This window comes from Epargyreus clarus, unplaced genomic scaffold (genome assembly GCF_041222505.1).
Source record: "Epargyreus clarus isolate Ecla_fem2 unplaced genomic scaffold, WU_Ecla_fem_2.2 ptg000016l, whole genome shotgun sequence".
In the NCBI taxonomy this organism is placed as follows: Eukaryota; Metazoa; Arthropoda; class Insecta; order Lepidoptera; family Hesperiidae; genus Epargyreus; species Epargyreus clarus.
In genome coordinates this window covers 87,502-108,364 of record NW_027332224.1, presented here as the reverse complement: position 1 = coordinate 108,364, position 20,863 = coordinate 87,502, and the positions used below count along the sequence as shown (strand labels likewise).

Below are 20,863 nucleotides of genomic sequence, written 5' to 3'. Positions count from 1 at the left end.
GCGTGTGCAGGTTGGTGACGAGGTGCGGCCCCCCTCCCCCCCGCCCCCCGCCCCGCTCACCTGGCCGCGGCGTCGTCGCGCAGCAGCGTGTGCAGGTTGGTGACGAGGTGCGGCCCCCCTCCCCCCCGCCCCCCGCCCCGCTCACCTGGCCGCGGCGTCGTCGCGCAGCAGCGTGTGCAGGTTGGTGACGAGGTGCGGCCCCCCTCCCCCCCGCCCCCCGCCCCGCTCACCTGGCCGCGGCGTCGTCGCGCAGCAGCGTGTGCAGGTTGGTGACGAGGTGCGGCCCCCCTCCCCCCCGCCCCCCGCCCCGCTCACCTGGCCGCGGCGTCGTCGCGCAGCAGCGTGTGCAGGTTGGTGACGAGGTGCGGCCCCCCTCCCCCCCGCCCCCCGCCCCGCTCACCTGGCCGCGGCGTCGTCGCGCAGCAGCGTGTGCAGGTTGGTGACGAGGTGCGGCACGGCGCCCAGCGACAGCGCGGCCCCGCCCCCCGCGCCGCCCGCGCCGCCCGCCCGCGGCAGTGCCGCTTGCAGCACGCTGCCCGCGTACTCGCGCAAGTACTTCTGGAACACGCCCGCGAGCTCTGCGGAGGACAAGGGGAATTACCGTATTAGTGACTTGGTAAGAGATGGCGCCACATGTATGTAGATTTACGTTATTGATTTGTCTAAACATGTGCAACAACATTATTGTTCAACTCCGGAGGCACTATTGCTATACCTATCTCGGCTTAATAACAGCAGTACTCAGTATCCACTTTGAAAAGTGTGGTACAGGAGACATACTTATCCAAGGCGTACCAACTAGTCCTCAGGGCAGTAATGCGTCTGCTTTGAATACAAAAAAATAACTAAGACTAAATCTGTTATTTGGATTAGAATCTAAATGGCACGACAACTTATAACTTTACCATTCTGAATTAAAAAAAAAATAGGTTGTCTGTAAAGTCGGTTTCCTGACGATAGTTGAACGTGACAACGTCATAAGAAAATACTGATGGAATGGTTGCATTAGAAATTACGGACGCATCGCTCACTCATGTAGGAGAGAGAAATATTTCGAACGCTGCCGAACGCGGAGGCCGATTGTGCCTCTTTGTCGCTCGTTCCGCGCTCTCGCTTGCATTTCAAGCCTTAATGGAACGCCTCAGAGCGAAGTAACGCCGCATGAGTCATGTTTTTTGGTGCGTGCAGCCGGCTCCATCGAATTATAAGACGTTGTCACGATACAATACAACAAAATAATATTTATTTTAATAACAGTTACTATACCTTTTTTTTTTGTTTACGAGGGGGAACCTTCAAAAGGTACCCGACGACGTGGGAGCGACGCCGGGTTATGTGGGACTTTTACCGCACTAAAACCCCCCCGGTGGTCGTCTTCAACGCTTGTTGGAGAACTCCGGGATCTCCGAGGGAACACAACCGGAGTAACAGTTACTATACCTAGCATAGGATCCCCGGTGGTGAGCCTCGCGCACTGCGCCAAGCACTTCTTGTAGAAGAGGAACAGGTCCGCGCAGCTCGCGATGACCGCGCCGCTGCCGCTCCCCCCCACCGCCCCCCCGGCACCCGCACTGGCACAGAGCTCCGATGACTTCGCGTCCTGCGAACACACGGAACGTGGTTGAACTACACGTTTTCGTTTGCCGTTACAGCAAGTGATTATATTTAATACGCACCCATATATCAGTAAAGATTACTCACTCCTAACAATAAAATGTAACCAGTTTTGACAATTGAAATTGTCGCTGTTTTCTTTTATGTTCCAACCTAACCTAACCAATCCTATAGAATTTCATAATGGTTTGTTAGCGTGTTCGATCCCCAGTCAGACGCATACCTGAATAATGAATTTGGATTTCTGTTTCTGCGTACGGATGTTTGTGTATTTGTCTATGTGTGTGTCCATGACACCAACGATACAGGGAATCCTAGTGTGGAGCTCTGAGTGTAGAAAGCGTTTATTTAAGCGTAGTCTTTACTTCTAGAACTATATGGTCGTATAATAAAAATGAATGTGACGGTATACCTGCACGAACCTGTCCATGAGGGAGCGAAGATGGGTGTCCAAGGAGGTGATGTAGAGCGATAGGTGCGGCTCGAAACAGCCCCCGATCAGACCCACCCACGGGGATGTTGCCGGCTCCGTACCACCCTACAGACAAATAACACAGATAACATATTTTCATAACTCAAAGAAAGACGAAATAAAAAAAATAGATGCTCTAAGATCCCAATGTGGTTCGACGTTCACGGAGCTGGTAAATGGATGACGCGTTTTAGGGTTCTGTACCAAAAGGGTAAAAACGGAACCCTATTACTGAGACTTCGTAAGTATTTGTTGTTATTACGGCCACCTTTAGGTATCTTCAGTAAACTTTTCATGTGTCTATCTATTAGGGTTCCGGAGATAGAGCCCTGTGACAGACGGACGGACGGACAGACAGCGAAGTCTTAGTAATAGGGTTCCGTTTTTACCCTTTGGGTAGGGCACCCTAAAGACAATAGTATATAAAAAAGATGTAATTTTTTTATGAATTATTATTTTTATGAAAAATGTCATCTTCAATATTTAAATTCGTAAAAAAGATTAATATCTTTTATACACATAACGCCATCTACTGTATTCTTGTAAAGTCACAAAACTGTTATATAATTCTAAACCAAACAAAAGCAATATTTGATAGAACATAACAAGAAACTCACATCTTTTTCGTCGTCAAACGAGATTTCCTTCTCCGCCTTATTGTCCACATTCTCCGTACCTAACTCCGTACCTGAAAGATAATTGTTGTATACATATAATTAATAAGCAGTGATAGCCTAGTGGTTAAGAAAATCAGCCTCTTGCTCGAGGGGTTCGAGATTCAAATCCCTGGCACGCACCTCTGATTGTTCGAAGTTATTATCACTTGTTTAAACGGTGATGGAAAACATCGTGAGAAAACCTGCATACCTGAGAAATCTTAATAAGTTTTCAAAGGTATGTGAAGTCTACCAATGTGCACTTGGCCAGCGCGGTGGACTATGGCCTAATCCTTCTCATTCTGAGAGGAGACCCGTGCCCAGCAGTGGGACAGTAATGGGTTGATGATGACATGTAATTGCAGTAATAAACTAGATTTGATAAATTTTTAGTATCACCTGAAAAGAAATGTAGGGACATGTTAATAAATAGTATCATGTGAAGAAATCTGTAGTATCACATGAATAAAATTTTAGGGTTCCGTGAATAAATATATAGTGGCATTTGAATGGATTTGTGGTGACTTGTGAATAAATTTGTAGTGTCATTTGAATGAATTTGTAGTTACATGTGAATGAATTTGTAGTGTTACGTGAATACATTTGAAGTGACATGTGAATAGACTTGTAGTGTCATATGAATAAATTTTTAGGGTCATGTGAATTAATTAATAGGATCATTTGTATAAATTTTAATGTGAATGAAATATATTAATAGGGTCATGGGTATTTCGTAGAGTCACGTAAATAAATATGTGGCGTCGTTTGGTAACATAATATTATGTAATGTCCGTGTAGTCAAATGCCATAATACTCATAATGACAAAATAGCATGAATGCACAACCTCAAAGCATCAACACAACAACTGGTCGCATTCAGAGCCGAGCCACTCACCGACGAATCTCTTATGCAGCAGCAGCTCGAAGTTGTATGTCTTCTGTATCGCGTACAGCAACAGCTTCACGTCCACTTCGTTCTTGCGCGACTGCATTATCTCGCTCAGCATTTGCCGCGTTATCTGGTAATGGTAAACAATTGTATATAGCAGATGAAAGATATAATATTAAAGATATAATAGTCAATACATTTATGAAAATATTATGTATGTAAGAAAACACACTGATATGTTTGAAAAAAATAGTAACCACCATAACTTTAATACCAGAAATAGAAATAAATTAGCAATTCCTAAACATAGATTATGTAAGGTGGCTAGATCTTTCGTGGGCAACTGTATTCGCTACTACAATAAAATACCCGACCACATTTTGAATCTCACAGAAAAAAAGTTTAAACATGTCGTTAAACTAACGCTATGTAAAAAAGCGTACTATAAAGTAAGTGATTATTTGACTGACAAAACGGTGTGGTCTGAATTAGCTCCAGCTCCACATGTACCATTACGTTAAGTTAACATTGTCAAAAACATTTTTTTTAAAAGATGTGTGTTATGGAGTTTCTTTCGCCGCTTCTTCTCCATAACGAAACACCTTGTGAAGTGGTGGTAGTTGCTTTGACATTCAAAAAGTGATCTGTAAAGAACCTATTTTGAATAAAAAATTTTGATTTGATTGATTTGATTTTAACTGTTGGTTTTCTTACTGCACTAGGTAATGTTTTGTATTGTATGTATATATGTTTCATTCCTTGGCATAGCTTACAGTCCAAACAGTTTAAATATTTTATACATATTATGTATATGTGAAGTGTCATTGGAGTTGTTTTATTACACACATTGGAGTGTTGTATAATTGTGGAAAAAGTGTGGGGTGCTTTTTGAAAATTGATAAGTGGAGCACTCCACGCTTTTTTCACAATTATACAATTTACTGTTCCTTAATTGATACCTAGATTGAAAATTATTTTCTACTTTTTAGTTGATTTTATCATAAAAGTGTGTTTTTTAGTTTTTTGAACTATATTTATTTTATAATAATTACTATAAAAAAACATATAAGAAATAAAAAAAGTTTTATTTTTTTTATCTACTCTCACATTGGTTAGGGTGTGTGAGCACGTCAATCGCCTGTTATTAATAATCAATCTATCCTCTATGGCCTAATCCTTTCTCATTATGAGAGGAGACCCGTGCATAGTGACGTAACTACAGGATGCCAGGACTGGCAAAATGCCACGGGACCCCGGCCTTAGATGCTGCAAGTTCAAAAGGGACCAAACTACTAATCAGCAAAAGAAGGTCGACCAAGACGAAACAATAATAATTACTAAAGTAAAGTTCACAACAAACTGCTAGTCCGCTCTGAATATAGCAAATTGTATGACTACACCAGCTCGCAACAACTTCAGAGAGGACTCGTTGTTTGGCGCGGATTATACGACACTACCCGTGCCCAGCAGTGGGACAGTATTAAGTTGATGACGATGACGATGATCTTACCTTACAGAATTGGTGCGCGATCCTCTCGCTGAGCCTCCAGGGCGGCGGGAAGACGTTGGCGAGGGAGTCCTCGAAGGCCAGCAGGTGCTTCTTGAGCCACGCGTAGCGCCGCTCCACGTGCGCCAGCCACGCGCCCTCCTGCTCCAGCGAGAACAGGTGCACGTACTCCTTCGGGGGGAGGGGGTGACGCCATAGGTTATGCGGTTACGTCACACGTAGGTTAGACTGCAGGGAAAAGGAGTACGTGGTCCTGAGGGGGGGGGGGGAGGGGTAACGTCCCGAGTTAGGTTGCGGAAGACAGGTGCAAGTACTGTTGCGGGGGGAGGGGTGACGTCACTACTTATGTTATGCGTACGTATTACGTATTGCGTCATGGGGGGTGACGTCATGAGTTCGATGGGGAGGGACAGGTGCGCGTGCTCCTGATGTCGTCACGAGTTAGATTGGGGGGATAGGAGTGCGTGGTATTGAGGGGAGTGACGTCACGTGTTAGGTTGTAGGGAGCAGGTGCGCGTGGCTCTGACGGTGTGACGTCACGACACACGGGGGACAGGTGGGCGTGGTACTGCTGGGTAACGTCACGAGTTAGATTGTGAAATAGAGGCGTGCGTGCTCCTGCGGAGTGTGACGTCACGAGTTACATTGTAGGGGACAAGTGCGCATGGTCATGGGAGAGTGACGTCACGTGTTGAAGTTAAGTGCGCGTAGCCTGCCACCACAGATTACGTTCATATTCTTATGTAGGATAGAATTGAGGTTGGGGGATATACGTAATACGGGAAAGAATGGGACTTGTGATGTGGGGGAGGTATGGTTTCAGTAGGAAATTTGTTCACTCAAGAAGGATTTACCAACAATATCATGTTCATGAGTTACACAATTTATAACCCAAGTATGAAGTTTTTATGTGAGCAAAATAGATTTTTTTTTCGAGCAAGATTTACACCTTGCCGGTACCCGGGCACCAGTGGCCAGTGCGCAGCAGTTACCCGGGCACCAGTGGCCAGTACCTGGAGCTGCGTGTCGATGAACCAGCGCAGCAGCTCCTGCTTGACGGCGGGCTCCAGCGCGTCCAGCACCGCGCAGGCCTCTGCCAAAGTGCGCTGCGAGACGCCCTTGCCCGTACCTGGGGATGGGTGCCCATTGGTGGTCACTCTGCGTAATCCAGCATAAGGCCCTATTTTTATCTACAGACATTTTTTTCATAATACAGGAGTAGCAGACGAGCACGCAGTCCACCTGATGGTAAGTGGCTACTGCTGCGAAAGATCTATAATCAACCCCAGATATGATTAGATTCCTAACTGAGGTTGGCCACAGATCCACACGAGGTTCAGAGGCGTTTCAACTTGCCCCTGAGGACTAAGTTGGAACGCCTCTGAAAAGTATGTCTCCCTTATCACACCGTTCAAACCAGAACACGGCAGCGCTTAACACTGCCGTTATTCGGTAAAAATAGATATGGCACAAAGAATTCTACCACGTTTAAAATAGTGAGCATAAAAGTAACATAAATAGTGAGCAGTTTGGCTCAACTTAAGTTACCTGAAAGTTTTCAAGTGTGTATAGTCGGCGCCAAACTGCTAGTCCCCTCTGAATATAGACATGAGTCGCGCCACAACAGCAAATTGTAGATATTAGCGGGACAAAGACAGCGCAGCCCCCCCGGCAGCCCCGCTGGCCGCTTTCGCCCATGGGTACATAGCAGTTGCGTTTGTATGTCCTTATGGTGCCACGGAGTATATGTTTGTAGTAGTGTTCGACCTCATTGGCTATCTGACTACACCTGACTAGTAGTTTGGGTCGGACTCTTACGGGTACTTAAGTGCAACCCCTGGTCAACATGACCCTAGTCAATACGTACCAGTGAAAGCGTCCTTGAAGTCTGCGAGTATCTGCTGCGCGAGCTGGTCGCGGATGGCGTGCACCTCGTCCCGCAGCGCGCCCAGCTCGCCGATGTCGCGGTACCGCTCCAGGTGTTGCAACACCTGTAAATAACATCAACCTGTAGGAGTGGAATATCCACAGAGGGTGGCAAGGCATAAAAGCCTGCTGGATACAAGTCTAAACTGGCGTTACAGGTTAGTAGATTGGTAGTGGTAGGAGACTTTGTGGTTAGATACTAGAAGCACCACCATCTAACACACTTATTGCTGGTAAATAATAGCAAAGGTTCGAAGGTGGTAGAACTCTTTGTGGCTCACACACCTTTTTCTGCTATAACAGTAGTGTTAGGCGCTGCTGTGTTCTGGTTTGAAGGGTGTGGTAATATTTACAATAATACATCTTTATCCACTAATATCACAGTAGTAACACTAATCTTTTTTTTTGATAATATAGGAGTAGCAGTGCATGCAGTCCGCCTGATGGTAAGTGGCAATACCGCTCATGGACATCTGTAATCAACCCCAGATAAGATTAGTTGCCTACCTAAGGTCGGCCACAGATGAGGCTACCCCTGTGGCGAGGCTACGCCAATGATGCACCTGCTTGCATCCAGCATGGTTTCATGCCCGGCCACCCTCTGTGAATACTACAGATGGTAGAACCCTTTGTGGTTCGACTCCGGCAGCACCACCGCCACACCTTTTTCTACCTAATAACAGCAGTGTTAGGCGCTGCTGCGTTCCATTTTGAAGGCTATGGTAAGGGAGACTACTTTTCCGAGGCGTTCCAGCTTCGTCCTCAGGGGTAGCGGCGCATCTGAGGCCGACCTCATGCAGGCGTAATACTATCTGGGGTTCATTACTGATGTCCATGGGTTACAGTAGCCACCATCAAGTAGACTTCATGCTCGTCTGCTACTCCTATATTTAAAAAAAATAAGACTGTTTGAGCCCCGAGTACCTCCATAATAGCCTGCAGCGGCAACACCAGCTCCTTATACTGCCGCTTCTGTGCCAACGCTCGCAACGCGGCAACACCACCGACCAGCATGTGGAGATGGTTGAGCGCCGTGATCGCCGCGGTCAGGTTCCACTTCGCGCGGTCCAGCTGTTTGATCTCCGCTGTGATCTCGCGGACCATTGATTCGCTGCGCTCCGCTTTTTTGTTTATGTCTGCTACCTGTTGACAAAATCTGGTTTTGAAGGTGGTACAACTCTTAGCGGATCGACCGCAGGGAAGGAAGTAGTAAGGAGACATACTTTTCCGAGGCGATCCAGCTTAGTCTTCAGGGGTATCGGCGCATTTGTGGCCGAGTTCAAGTATGAACTAATCTTATGTGGGGTTGATTACAGGAGCATGGGCGGCAGTAGCCACTTACCATCAGGTGGACTGCATACTTCTATATTATAAAATAACACAAATGATCAAATGTCACCAATGTTTTTTGTTATATAATTTTGCAATGCAATTTATTCAATATAAAATCATATTTCTAAATTGCACTTTTCACTGTCGCTAAAAATAGTAACTTGAATACACACAATTACAATTACAAGAATTAGAAGGATTTTACAAAATTTTATATGTCACATACATTTCAGTGATGGGTTCATTCCGGAGATTTTTTTTTTCATTGACCACTAGAGGTGCAATTCGCCCTGTGTTGCGAGTGCGTGTGCGGTGGCCCACGTCGCCCACGCCTTACGCCTTTACGAATACGACGCGAGGAGTAGTGTAATAAATCATAGCACCACCACACCTGTAGCGCCAGCTCCGAGATACACCTCCTCGCATCCAGCAGCGCCTCATGCCCGGCGGCTCGTTGCGAGTGCTGCGCGCGCACCAAGCGCCGGATGTCGTGCTGCACCGCGGACAGGCGGAACTCGCAACGTGTAGCCGCGCTCTCCACACCCGACAGCGACTGCTCGGTCGGGAACACGCGGTTTATGTACGCTACGGCGTCGAACTGGAAATACAAATTTTAATATAATCTTATATATAAAATTCTCGCTATAAAAGTCTACGACCTACTAGCTTCATGTTGGTGCAGAGACCTAGAGGCGCCAGGGATGCAACGATATGCGAAAGTTCGATAATGACTAACCACTAATATCGATGTAGGAACCATTGCTAATAAGATATATTATATATAAAATTCTCGTGTCACAATGTTAGTTACCGTACTCCTCCGAAAAAGTTTTACCAATTTTCACTAAATTTTATATGCATATTCAAAAGGTCTGAGAACTGGATAGTATCTATTTTTCATACTCCTAAGTGATAAGGGTTGTTCACCCTGTTGTTTTTATATGGCAACCTAATCTATGATGGCAACACAATGTTTGCCAGGTCAGCTAGTCTATATATATAAAAATCAATTGCTGTTCGTTAATTTCGCTAAAACTCGAGAACGGCTGGACCGATTTGGCTTATTTTAGTTTAGAATAATTTATGGAAGTCCAGGGAAGGATTTAAAGGTGAGTAAATATGTAATATAGTTCATAAATATATTCTGAAACGGTACAAAGTTTGCCAGGTCAGCTAATTATACATAGTTTAAAAATTAAAAATCACGCTAAAATCGCACGCAATCCTTAATCCTGATTCCTGAAGATCTTGAATGAGGAGAATGGGATAAAATTATTAAAATCATGTATTGTCATCAGTTCTTGATAATTGTTCAAAGTTCCAATTTATCAGACTGTTCAATTCAATGGGTAAAAAAGTTTCTGTTACAACCCAAGCTTATATATGTATGGTAATAAATATGTAAAGTTTTTGCTAAAGTTATTTTTAGTAACAATATTTAACAGATTGGATGAAACTTTGCCACAGGAATAGGTAGGCTTCAGAAAAAAATTTAGCACAGTCGACCATATAAAACTTTTTCAAAGTTATGTGCATATTAGAAATTAACTATCACTTGCTTAAACGTGAGGAAACCTCCATACTTAAGGAATCTAACGAAAAAAAGATTTTTCAAAGGCGAAGGAAGTATGCCTATTCACACCTAGCCAGAGCAGGACTATGGCTTACCTTCAATTCAGTGAGGAAACCAATGGAACAGTAATGGGCTGCTGACAACATATTTAAATGCAGTGGTAAGGCAGACAGGCTACTCCATAGAAAGTACAAACAAAATTTTAAATATAAGTTTTCTCATAGTACCTAATCCCTGCTTGTCGTATTTTCATTAGAAAACCATTAAAATATGGGAAATAATCATTATTAGTCAAAGGGGTTTCCATTATTAGTCCACACAATCAGTGCTGATTAATTGTGACCTGTTCCTTTACTGGTAATGCCTGACCTGTAAGGCCAAATGTAAGTAATAATATCTGAGATTCAGACCATCCAGTGACTTCTGACAGTGAAGAGTTTATCCAGAGCATTAGCAAAATAACAAAATTACAAAATCTGCAATTTTCAATTGGAATGGAAATTATAATAAAACTTTATTATTCTATAATCTCTTATATAATATGATACCCCTACCACAATACCATTTATCAAGTAACATAATAATTAAGGCAGTCAACGTTAAAATGAAAAAAGGTTTTTCAAAACAAAATGACCAAACATACTTCGTCGCTATCGAATTGTTCAGTTCCTCCCATTAGTTCTTCGATCCTGCTCATGACGGAGCCCGGCAAGTTCAGCTGCACCTCGGGCCCGCTGTCCTTATCGTCCAACACGTCGTTGGAGTCCATTTCCCTAATTTTTGGAAAATAATATCCGAAAAATAATAGTTCCTATCATGAATCAATAACGTCACATACTGCTTGTCAATAATGTCAATTGTCATGTTGACGTTGACAGCTGACAGCATGATTCTTGGATACTTGTACCAGCGAGAGATTATTAACATTTCTCACGTGGTTTTGCCTATTAATCTAAGTTACTTATATGAATGGATTTTGAATTTCTTCGCATGAATTTTATGTATTTCCGATTTAAAGTGACTGACATAATGTAATACAAGATTGAAAGTGACTGAAAGGTACTTCTCAAAAAATCATCATCACATGTTACTTTTGTCTCTACTAGTCATTGTTAGCAAAATTAGCCCACAATGACTGATATACAATATTTTTAAAAAAGGTTTAATGTACTATTTATATGTAATTAATATTTTAATGATAGCATGATTGTGTTTTGTATCTTATATCCACTATTATTAATAAAATAATAAAATTAAAATCTGATAAGAATCCGTAAAATGCTCCATACTCCAATAAACCAATGTTTAAAACAACAAACATACAAGGCAAATATTTTTCATGAAATGAATAGTTGAACCTATTAGTTAGTACATGTATCCAAATATTTGACTTGACGTAGCGTAGATCGGTCGGCTCATTGTTTTCTTTTCCTTCAATTTCTCAGTTTTTTCAACGCCGTCGCCGTGCGTTGTCGCGTCGTGCACTCGTGCGGCAAGATGAGCGGTCGCGACCTCGCTCCGATATAACCCTATAGTGTTAATTTTCTACTGTTTTGTATTTAATCGCCAGTGCAAGTGTTAGTGCAGTGCAATGGCTCGGCTAACGGAGGAGATGGTGATCGCGCGCTCCAAGCAGTCGGACTTGACGGCGATAAAAAAGCTGAATTGTTGGTGAGTAGAGCCCTTGCTGGGCTGGAGCAGGGCTGGCGTGGATAATAGCGTTCCGCTAGCGCTGACCTCGGGTGCGTTCACCCAGCGACTTTTCCCGCGATCGAGCGCATTGTTCTTTATGTTAACAGCTCCATCGGTAATGAACTTAGCAGCTGACTGCATCGCACGTTACGTTCTACGGAAGTGCATTCGAATTTTAAACCGTTTGAGAACAGCGCATCTTTCACTTTCTCGTGGATAAACTGTTTTATAAATTAATTACTATCAGACGTTGATAATCATGTAATCAAGCCGTTTAAAAAGTGCTGAATTCAATCTCCTTGAAATCTTATATGATTTCATTGTTAACTTTTTAAAAGATAAACGTCACTAAACTTTTTAATAATATCATAATAACAGTAGGCAAGGGATTATGATACATAATGCCTTTCACTTTTTTTCGATACTTTGATAACAAAATTATATAATTCAGTTCTAGTTAGATTCTTGTAAGCATATGCTGTGTACAAAACATTTGTTTACTGGCTAGTGAGTCATATCATATCAGTGGGAAGTGATACAAGAATGTGACTATTTATGGCAGTATGGAGATAATGGTGCCCCCATGTGTGCCTTGTTTATGTTTTATAGGAATGTTTTGTTATGTTCTATTTAATTTATTTATAATTTATTAGAAGACATACTAATTAGAAAATAAACATTAGCTAAAGTAACTATTGGGCATTTTTTGGACATTTTTGTTTATTTCATTTTTTTTCTTTATTCACTGTCCAAAGGATATCTACAGATTGATCATAATAAGAAAATATTAAAGAAGAATTGAAGCAAAGCATATATTATAATTTATAGTTTTTAATTTTTCATAAAAAAATACACAATTCATTCATTTATTTACCTATTGTTTGTCTCATTCTCTCATAACATCCCAAACACATGTTAAAGAGGGACAAACATAGTTTTTATTAGAGTGATAACTAGACTTACCTAAAGTTAATATGCAAAATCAACTTATTCTTTCTCTCATACTCTCATAACATTCCAAACACATGTTAAAGAGAGACAACATATAGTTTTTATCAGAGTGATAACTAGACTTACCTAAAGTTAATATGCAAAGTCAACTTATTCTTCGTCTCATTCTCTCATAACATCCCAAACACATGTTAAAGAGGGACAAACATAGTTTTTATTAGAGTGATAACTAGACTTACCTAAAGTTAACATGCAAAATCAAGTATAGGTTTAATACTTGATTGATGACCTCACAGCCTTATTAAGATGACCAAGTTTTCCACAACATGGAGGTGCCACCCACACAATGTTAGTCACTTGTGGATTTGTTTATCACTAGTTTTTGCAATACTCCGTATTTGTGACCTGAATAGTTTTAGCGGGAAGTGACGGAATATATTATAAGAAATTATAGGAATTTTTGTAACGAAAAGCTTTTTATCTTTGTGTGAAAGTTTTGTCAAAATTGATTTTATGAATCTTTGATTTTACGATAATTTTACATATTATTATGAACATATTCTATACTTGTAGCCCTGCTAAGAGAAAACACACTAAGAATTGTAATATTCAGAATATATTTACCACACAAATCCATATTCGGTAATTAACACACCATTCATATGTCTGCCTGACTAAGAATTGAACTTGGGACCCTTTGCATTTCAGATCAATCCAGTGACTGCTAAAATGGTCTGTTATATTTGTATGATGCAAATAAGCAAGTAATTTTAGAAATTTATAATTTAATTTATTTAGAATTTAGTCCATTGGTCCAGAAAATTAACTAGCCATATATTATAAAATAAAAAAAGGTTAAAGGTTTGCTTAAAAAAATAGAATGTCCTTCCTACCATTCAGACGAATCCAACAAAAACTTATATAAAACCGTTTGGGCGGTAGGGCGTGCCAAAGATACATAAGTACGCCCGAAAATCATTATTCTCCACATTTGGGTAAAAAAAATATAGTCACTCTCACAATTTAGAGGAATTCAACGACACCTCATATGTTAAATCGTTTGCTGTGATAAAAAACGAGACATGCGTACATATGCTCAAAAAACATTACTCTACGTAATCCGGCAAAAAACCAGCTAATGTGACTCCCAAAATTTAGACAACTCTAATGACATATCATATGTTGAAATCCGTCAAATGGTTTGGGCTGCAGCGTGACAAAGAATGAGACGTACTTACGCTCAAAAACATTCCTCTCTGCGGTCACTTAAAAAATATAGTCAATGTAACTAACTTTAGACCAGAGGTCGGCAACGTCTTTAATGTAAAGAGATTTAAGGGCGCACTCATAGATTAGTAAAGATTACTCACTCCTAACAAGAAAATGTACCCAGTTTTGAGAATTGAAATAATTGCGTAAAAAAGTTTTGCCATGTCTCCGTGCTAATGTCCCTAAAATATTTGAAATAATTATTGATTCAGTACGTAAATTACGCAGTATTAGTTATTTATTAGTCAATTTTCTCTAAAAATGATTTTTTTTGTCTAGAATTCCAAAAAGAACTTACTAATAAGCCGTTTCTGGCTTCATTCAATTTCAAGGCGGCGAAGTATCTTTACTAATCTATGTGCGCACTAAAATTTATTGAAGGGCGCAGTGACGCCCGCGGGCGTCGCCTTGCCTCTGCTCTAAACGAATCTAACGTGAAGAATAAGTCACACGTACATACGCGCTCATACATAAAAACATTACTCTCCACTAGGTAAAAAACCATAGTTTTATATTAAAAGTGTCTGGCGTGTCATAAGCTTGGCGCCACGGTGTCGACACTAAATTGTGTACAGACACCAGTTGCCACTTAGCACTCATTTGTTAATGTCTGCCTGAGAACACTAATCTCAATGAATGGAGGTCGAGGCTCGAGCTAGTGTGGAATTTCTAGCTTAAATATCTCGGTTACTTACTTGGTACGGTTATGACAGTGGTAAAATTATATTTTCATTTTTTTAATTTTTTTATTGTATAGGAGTATGAGTATGCAGTCCACCTGATGGTAAGTGGCTACTGACGCCTATAGACATCTGTAATCAACCCCAGATAGGATTAGATATACCTAGCTGAGGTCGGCCACAGATGCGCTGCTACCCCTGAGAACTAAGTTGGAACGCCTCGGAAAAGTCTGTCTCCCTTACCACACCCTTCAAACCGGAACACAGCAGCGCCTAACACTGCTGTTATTAGGTAGAAATAGGTGTGGCGATGGTGCCGCCGGAGTCGAACCACAAAGGGTCCTACCACCTTTCCGATTGTAATGAATGAATTGTAATGAACATGACAATAACGAGGCTTTTATGCTTCATAATTATAGTTAAAAAACCAAAAAATCACGCTAAAATCGCGCAAGGAAAACCGTTAATCCTGATTCCTGACGATCCTGATGAGAAGAATGGGATAAAATTATTAAAATCGTGTTTTGTCATCGGTTCTTGATAATTGTTCAAAATTTAAAATTAATCGGACCGTTCAAAGTCGGTAAAAATCGAGTTTAAAGATTCTGTAACGTACACACATACAGATCAAGCTAATAAAAGCGTGGTAAAAACTAGGGGTAGTTTTAGTTGATTGTGCATTTTTATTATTTTTATAAATTATTACAAGTATTGATACGTAAAGCAATGTTAATAACAACGCAATCTATAGGTGGTAGAATTCCATTAATAACGGAGACATTATTTTCCGAGGCGTTCCAGCTTAGTCCTCAGGAGTAGCGGCGCATCTGTGGCCGACCTCAGCAAGGATACTAATTTTATCGGAGGTTGATTACAGATGTCTATGAGTGGCAGAAGACACTTTTTTTAATATAGGAGTAGCAGACGAGCATGCATTAAGTAAGCTGGAACGCATCTGAAAAGTCTGTCTCTCTTACCACACCCTTCAAAACGGATCACAGCAGCGCCTAACACTGCTGTTATAAGGCAGAAATAGGTGTGGCGGTGGTGCCGCTAGAGTCGAACCACAAAGGGTTCTACCAATACTTACCATCAGCTAGACATGATTGTCTACCAATCCTATATTATAAAAAAAACTTATCCATATTAGTTTAAAACACCAAATTGAGTTATACCTAGTTAGACCACGCTCACCCACACTTACGTAAGCACCTTTCGCGACACGTCACGAGCCATTATAATTGCCGACAGCTTTTATGTACTTTCTAACGTTAATTTCCGTCTGAAGCAGAGATCATCTTAATTAATTTATAATTAAGACGCGATAGATTATGTGTATTCATTAATATTCGACCGTCATTTAACGAAGTTTCTCTTTTGAAATACTTGTTAATAAATATAACATTTTAGCAAACTTTTTTGGGGTCCGTAGTAAAATTTTCGAAAGTAGTTTAAATTGTTAAGAAAAAAACATATTAAAATTTAATATTAAATGCACAAAATGTAGTGATAAGTTAACAATTTAAGCATTTAATTAAGACAAAACTCTGTTACTTTTACAAGAAATAAAATGCTTGTTATTTATTTTATTTATTTAGTATAATGTTATTGTAGTACTAGCTGACCCGGCAAACGTTGTGTTGCCATGTAAATAAAAAAATGTTAAGGGTGAACAACTCTTATCACTTAGGGGTATGAAAAATAGATAGTAGCCGATTCTCAGACCTACTGAATAAGCATATAAAATTTGGTGAAAATCAGCTAAGCCGTTTCGGAGGAGTAGTTACGGTAACTAACATTGTGACACGATAATTTCATATATAAGATTTACTCGTATTATAAAAACAACAACTTGTCTTTAAAAAAAACTGAAAAGAGATGTATTCTATGTGACACCCACAATTTAGACGAATCCAACGACACCTTATATGTTGGAATCTGTCAAGTCGTTTGGATTTTACGGCGTGCCAATGAGACGTATAAAGATACACAAGCTCGGGAAACATTGCTCTCTGTGGTCGGGTATATATGGGACCCTATTACTAAGCCTCCGATGTCTACCCTTCTTTCACGAGGCTTTATCTCTTGAAGCGTAATAGATAGACACGTGAAATAGCCGCTATAACAACAAATATATACTAAAAATGTTGTTTTAAAAATATACAGTTGCATTTATTTTGTGGTAGGGCAGAACCCTCCGTGCGCTAGTTCGACTCTCACTTGCCCGTTTTTATTTATAACACGAATAATAAAATATCGTTTTAATGTTCAATATGCCATAATTATAACACCGACAGTAATAACTTTCCATTAAAATAGTGCAATCTTAGAACAAATATCGAAGCTCTACTTCACTATCATTGTTTACTTATGATAATGATAAGAGAATTTACACGTGAAAGTACACATTAGGCCAATTGATGGTATCTTTTTATAATATAGGAGTAGCTGACGAGCATGCAGTCCAGTGATGGTAGGCTACCTCCGCCTATGACATCTGTAATCAACCCCACATAGGATTAGATTCCTACCTGAGGTCGGCCATAGATACGCCGCTACTCCTGAGGACTAAGCTGAAACGTCTCACATAAGTTATATAGGAGAAGCACATGGGCATACTGTTCATCAATGTTAGGCTACTGCCGCCTATGACATCTATAATCAACCCCAGATAGGATTAGATTCCTACCTGAGGACGGCCGTCGGCCACAGATGCGCCGCTACCCTTGAGCACCAAGCTGGAACGCCTCGGAAAAGTATGTCTCCCTTACCACACCCTTCAAACCGGAACACAGCAGCGCCTAACACTGCTGTTATTAGGAAGAAATTGGGGTGAATACGTGTAAACAACTAATAAGGAAGAGTTGTTACTACCAAGTATCAGTTAACCCTTTTGACTTTCGTATCTAAATAGCCCCGACCTTTATCTACAGAGGGATAAAAGACCCTTTTATGTGTTGACACCAACTTCGCAATGATAAGTGGGATGTACGGGTGCCCAAGTATACTGTCGTATACATTGTATGTTTGGTTTTATCGTTAAATACCAGAAAATGACAATTCCCCAAAAAAATAATAAAAAAAGGTTTAAAATATCAACAATTTAATTTTTTTATCTGTTTATTGAAACCGTCCTCATTGATCATAACACCACCACTACATCTAACACACCTTTATTTTTTTAAAGGAAAATAGTCTTTTTTTTATATACAAAGTATATTACCTTTGACAAATTTGGGAGAACATTATTATATTTTCATCGATTCCCTATAATATAGACTCATTTTTCTAAAGAAATGGTATTGTAAGGGTGAAAATTCGAAGGTGGTAGAACCCTTTGTGGTTCGACTCCGGCGGCACCACCGCTACACCTATTTCTGCCTCATAACAGCAGTGTTAAACGCTACTGTGTTCTAATTTGAAGGCGTGTGTGATAAGAGAGACGTAGTTTTCCGAAGCATTCCAGCAAAGTCCTCAGGGGTAGCGGTGCATCTGTGGTCGACTTCCGGTGGAAATTTTGTCTTGTCTAGCAGATGTTCATGAGCAGCAATAGCTACCTACCATCAGGTGGACTGCATGCTCGTCTGCTACTCTTATATTATAAAAAGGAACGTGATACGAAGTCATCATCACACGTAAAACCGTGGCAAATCGCGACAATTGCGAGAATATTACGACATGGCGGAGAAGTATTTACAAATTCACACGCTCCGCACGATATGTCGTACGAGTGAGTAATGTTATGCAAATATCGCACGCTCGCGTGTCGTCCGCACTAGATGTGTATTCTTTATTTATAATCTAGGCTAGAAATTATAGATCAGTTATTTAAAGGGCGCATGAAGTATGATCCTAGGTTTGTAAGCGTAGAATAGTACACGTTATTTATACGTTAAAATAGATACCTAAGTGTCTAATATCTATCAATTGCAGTTCAAGAGATAGCCATGTGACAGACGGACAGACAGCGGAGGCTTAGTAATAGGCTTCTGTTTAAAAACACACAATTTGTATAACGGTGGCCGGTATAATAACAAGTACTAAAAATACAAATATCTTCAAAATAAATGGGTGTCTCCATCCAAGAAACCGATATTTTTCGCCGTTTTTCGCTTTAACTATTGAACCGTAACTTTCACAATGCATTCACTTCTATGCCTGCTGTGATAAAAAATACCAAAAATAAAAAATAAAACAAATGAAAATTTGGTGGTACGGGAATCCTCAATGTGCGAGTCCGACTCTCACTTGGCCAAGTTTTAATATTATACCAAGTTGTTAATCATACTAGACATAATATTATTTTTTCCTGTCTATTAAAAAATGTCATTATTTATCAACCACTGGTCTGGTTTTACCGTAGCCCGTCGGTATTGCCGTATAGGGCGGGCGGAGGGCGTCTCGTATGGACATAGCGTCGGCGTCATTGACGAAACCAGTATAATAGAGTTATCCGTATTAGTTTTCTCTATACATGGATCATATAACTTATTAAGTTTATTGTCATATAAACTGTATTATTAGTTAATTATCAGCCAAGAAAGTTTTTGAATCTTGTTTGGAATGTTCTTTTATGAGAATAAGTAGCATACGGACATGCAGTCCACCTGATTATAAGCGGCTACTGATGCCCATGGATGTAATTAGATAGGATTAAAGTCCTATCTGAGGTCGGCACAAATACCTTCTTTTTATATCCTAGCACTCATTTGAAATAAAGGCGGTAGGACTCTTAGTGGGCCAACTCCAGTAGCACCATCGCCACACCTATTTCTGCCTAATAACAGCAGTGTCAAACGTTGCTGTGTTGTGATATGAAGGGTGTGGTAAGGGAGACATATTTTCGAGGCGTTCAAATTAGTCCTCAGGGGTAGCGGCGCATGTGAACGACTTCGGGTAGGAATTTAATCTTATCTCGGGTGGATTACAGATCTCCATGGGCGGTGATAGTCTACCATCTGGTGGGCTGCATTCTCATTTGCAACTACAATTATAAAAAAAAACAAGAAGCAACAAACAATTACACATCCGACAAGTACTAGGAACCCATAACACAACACATCATGTCGACCTTCATACACCATAATGAGTGCGTAGCGCCATGTTCCTGCGTGTGTGTGGGTGTGGTATACATAGTGACCATTTATTATTTCAGTTAAAGCGGGACATCGACTTTTTTATGTCAATTACTTTTACTTGAAAAAATATAGTTTAAACAAAACTAAAAAACACGCTTTTATGGTAAATTCAACTAACAAAGAACAAAATAATTTCAATCTACGAATCATTTAAGGAACAGTAAATAGTATTATTGTGGAAAAAGTGTGGGGCGCTTTTCGAAAACTGATAAATGGAGCACCCCATCTTATTAACTGTTACTTAATTAGACGTTACTAGAAATTCAAGGCGGGGGAAATTTTCTTATCCATCCTATGATAACATGGGTATCAGATAAAAGAGTTTGCTGTAAATTACATGAAAAAATTGCTTTTAAAACATTGTTATTTTAAATTTATGTAATTTAATATTTAGTTATCTTTATTGTCATTTGGGAAAACGGGACAATTTTGTATCCCGAGGTTCATTTCGGGGACAAAGGGACGAAGCATCGAAAAAAGGACTGTCCCGTTCAAAACGGGACGTATGGTCACTTTAGGTATACAACATACAGGCAACGTTAATTGTTACGGTACATTGTGCTGTGATAAATGCTTATCAGCTTAATCAGTACTCAATTGACAAGACAAAGGCCTGGAGATTTCAGGTTGTTTGTTTTATGTATATTATGAGAGTTAAGCGCTGCTGTGTTCCGTCATGTCCGAGGTGTTCCAACTGAATCATCTGTTGCAACTCATTTGACCGATCTCTGATAGTAATCTATTGTTATCTTTTATCCTATCTGGGGATGATTACAGATGTCCATGGGCGGTAGTAGCCACTTACCATCAGATGGACTGTATGCTCGTCTGCTACTCCTATATTATAAAAAAAAAATTTTTTTAGGGTTCCGTACCCAGAGGGTAAAACGGAACTGAATTTCTAAGCCTCCGCTGTCTATCCCTCGGTTTCGAGGCTCTTATCTCCTGAACCGTAATAGATAGACAATTGACATTTTTACAATATATTTATAACGGTAGCCGCTATAACAACAAATACAAAAAAGTTGAAAATAAATGAGAGTCGCCATACAAGAAAGCGCTTTTTTTCAAAGCTTTTTGCTTTATCTATTTAATTATGTTTAATTTATGATATCTATTTAATTGACTATTCAATTTTGTCACAATGCATATATTATGTTATTC

At 40.3% G+C, this 20,863-nt stretch overlaps 2 protein-coding genes across 3 annotated transcripts in view; one reads left to right on the top strand and one right to left on the bottom strand.

Annotated features, from left to right (window-relative positions):
- Vps53 (vacuolar protein sorting 53) overlaps positions 1–10,812 on the bottom strand; it is a 34,810-nt gene extending 23,998 nt beyond the window's left edge. Inside the window, 11 exon segments of the mRNA XM_073081296.1 lie at positions 401–578; positions 1,441–1,600; positions 2,027–2,152; positions 2,704–2,774; positions 3,638–3,761; positions 5,142–5,309; positions 6,152–6,267; positions 7,006–7,129; positions 7,989–8,207; positions 8,788–8,994; positions 10,613–10,812. Of these exon segments, the coding sequence (XP_072937397.1) occupies positions 401–578; positions 1,441–1,600; positions 2,027–2,152; positions 2,704–2,774; positions 3,638–3,761; positions 5,142–5,309; positions 6,152–6,267; positions 7,006–7,129; positions 7,989–8,207; positions 8,788–8,994; positions 10,613–10,738 (1,619 nt within the window). The 5' untranslated portion in view covers positions 10,739–10,812.
- Positions 10,813–11,449: 637 nt separating this feature from the next.
- Positions 11,450–20,863, top strand: part of LOC140748671 (uncharacterized) — a 59,571-nt gene continuing 50,157 nt past the window's right edge. For both annotated transcript variants that reach the window (XM_073081516.1, XM_073081515.1), the window contains exon 1: positions 11,450–11,640. In XM_073081516.1, the coding sequence (XP_072937617.1) occupies positions 11,561–11,640 (80 nt within the window). In that variant the 5' untranslated portion in view covers positions 11,450–11,560. The remainder of the gene's footprint in view (positions 11,641–20,863) is intronic.